The sequence below is a fragment of the Echinococcus granulosus genome (genome assembly GCF_000524195.1).
Source record: "Echinococcus granulosus chromosome Unknown EG_S00354, whole genome shotgun sequence".
NCBI classification, from domain to species: domain Eukaryota; kingdom Metazoa; phylum Platyhelminthes; class Cestoda; order Cyclophyllidea; family Taeniidae; genus Echinococcus; species Echinococcus granulosus.
This window is the reverse complement of record NW_020170734.1, coordinates 4122-6667: the sequence shown is the minus strand read 5'-3', so window position 1 is coordinate 6667 and position 2546 is coordinate 4122. Positions and strand designations below refer to the sequence as shown.

The 2546-nt window shown below is 41.5% G+C and overlaps 1 protein-coding gene across 1 annotated transcript in view; it reads left to right on the top strand. All coding sequences in view use genetic code 11, as the record gives it.

The window, feature by feature from the left end:
- The window catches only part of EGR_11062 (Gastrula zinc finger protein), a gene marked incomplete at both ends in the record, with an annotated part of 8030 nt that extends 7825 nt beyond the window's left edge, over window positions 1-205 (top strand). The window contains one exon of the mRNA XM_024500311.1: window positions 54-205. Coding sequence (XP_024345276.1) covers window positions 54-205 — 152 coding nt within the window. The remainder of the gene's footprint in view (window positions 1-53) is intronic.
- Window positions 206-2546: the final 2341 nt, after the last annotated feature.

Here is a 2546-nt window from a genome sequence, read left to right as displayed (position 1 = left end):
AAAAATGATACTGGTAGCTCTGTTGAAGTACTTTAGTTTCATCGCTTTCGCAGGTGTGGGCACAGCTTCACCTAACGTGGCGTCGATCTACAAGGAGCCAAAGACCAGTGCTGCCTACTTCATTGGCCAGCTAGTGGACTTTGCGGGGATAGACAGCGACCTTCTATGCAATGAGTACTTGGCACACGGCACAGGTCAGATCTAACAGCCTTACCTCGTCTGAATCGACCTGTGATTCACTTCCTAGCGATTGCAATGAAAGTAAACAAGATATTATTTCTCAATGTTATCATACTAAATACCACCAACAATAAATTTGCCACAGTCAAGTTCTCGTGCTTCCCATCTGTTGGAACTGGTAGGAACTTGTAGAGCACAGTGGCCGCATTTCGGGTTTACTCACTGTGCAAAGTGAGGCCAACTGCCACAATTTCTGCACCACAGTATTCCACAATAATGCCCTGACGATTTGACTTGAGCCGATGGTTGGCTTTTGAATGCCCAGTAGTAAATATTCTGCAGTTAGGCAAAGGTAAGAAAGTAGACACACATAAGCAATTACTCATCACATTGCAATGTGTGGGCATAACGGACTCGTTCTTGCATCAGCAACAAATTGTTTGCACCCAAAAAAACATGTTTTTAAGTAATAACGGAAATCTTCATTAGAATGGGGAGGAATTAATGGCACAGACTTAAAATAGAGGATTTATTTTTAAGCTTAGACTTACACACCCTAGACTAGTTGCAAATTTAAAGCGACTTCTATCAGTAATCTGGAATAGTTTTGCCTATAAATTGTTGGAGGTAAGTATTTTAATGCGTATAACTGAGCATGAAAACAGAAGTGTTAAGAGAACTATCACTTTGCTCTAAAGAGGAATAGAGCTTACCCCTATTTGGATTTTATGTAATGTCTTTTTCGTGTTGACAGCGCATAAAAAAGGAATGATTAAGATGTAGTGCAGATGTAGTGCAGACTATTTTAAACGCGCGGTATTTGGAATAGTATATGTAGGTCAAGGCAAAAAAATCAAAACAAACTGATAAAGCAAAGCTGATTAATTACTTGCCAATCTCTGTTTTCGATAATCTTACTGTAATACGATAGTGGTTTATCCCTCGGTTCTGGTGAGGCGCCACTTGTACCTCGCTGGGTGAGGCTGGCCTTTTGGGCGATGCCAATAGCACAGACACCTCCGTGCTGAATATATATATATATATATATATGTTCTGCCCGAGTATTGTGTCTTCTTTCGTCTTCAGGGAGTCTCGGGACGCTACATTACTACTAAATATTTACTCCGTAGCATGCTAAATGACGTTGTCACACGTTTAATGCGGCGAAGTCTAAATCTTCGGAGCCATTATCTTCTAATTGATAACTTCAATATGAATAAGGCAAAATCAGACATTAAAGTAAATATGACAAAATTAAAAACCATTTATACATTTTGGTGCACCTACTTTATTAAACAAACGCTAGTTGGAAGCATTTGTGAAATGACAATATGAATGCTGCCGTAGCTAAGGAAAGGAGGATCTGCAGATGTCTCTATATGTTTCTGCATTATTCAGGCGACGATGCTTGCGGCATACTTTCCTTGAGGCACAGGGTTGCTGCAAACCACACTTCCACATAAGGCCATGTTTTGCGACTGTGCAAATGGATTGGCCTGGGTTCTATGGAGGTTCCAAACAGGGTATTGAGGAAATGAACATCAGAAAGCGAGGTCTTTGATGCTCATGCACCCACCCTCACTTAATTCTCTTCTCTTACCCTCTACAACATTGGTAAATAAAATACCACTCTGATCGTGGCCCGAATAACATGGTGGGAAGCCCACACGGAAATTTATCCTGTGTTACAAATAAGTCAACATTTACGCCAACTCCCTCTATACCTCTGTTACTAAGCAGTTAACTGCTCATTTAAAAAGACGTCAATTTATGCGCTCAAATACACTTTACGCCTACAGCCACAACTGCGTGTACAATCAGTTTTACATGTGGCGCCACACCTGTTCTAGGACATCACCGTTTATTGGCCGACTAGCTAATCATTTAAGTCGTTTATCATTGAAGCAATAAGTCAACTGCATGTCCAAATCACACTTTGAAAAATGTTTGAATCGCTCCTGAGTTGCTTGCAATATGCAAAAAATTCGCCACTCCAATTTTAACTCCACCGACAACTCTTCCCAATTCTTTATTTCTCTTCTTGTCTACTATCAATACTGCATACGGCAGCCCTATTGTCCAGCTCTTGGTTCTTTCACACTCACTAAGTACATGTGGAGCTTGAGGTCTGTTTCCCTCTGGATGCCTTTACACATGAAAGTAGACGTCTTCTCGTCCTCTATGCTAGCCACCACTCACCTATCCTTCTCTGTCTCTGCATTTTCATCTGCCTCCGCTCTTCTTACTCCTCTAACCTGCATCCACAAATGCAACCACTAACAGGATATTCAACGCCCCGTCCTTTGACACCCATTACCTCCTGTTCCATGACCTCTGTCGAACACAGCCTACTACCAGCACAATGG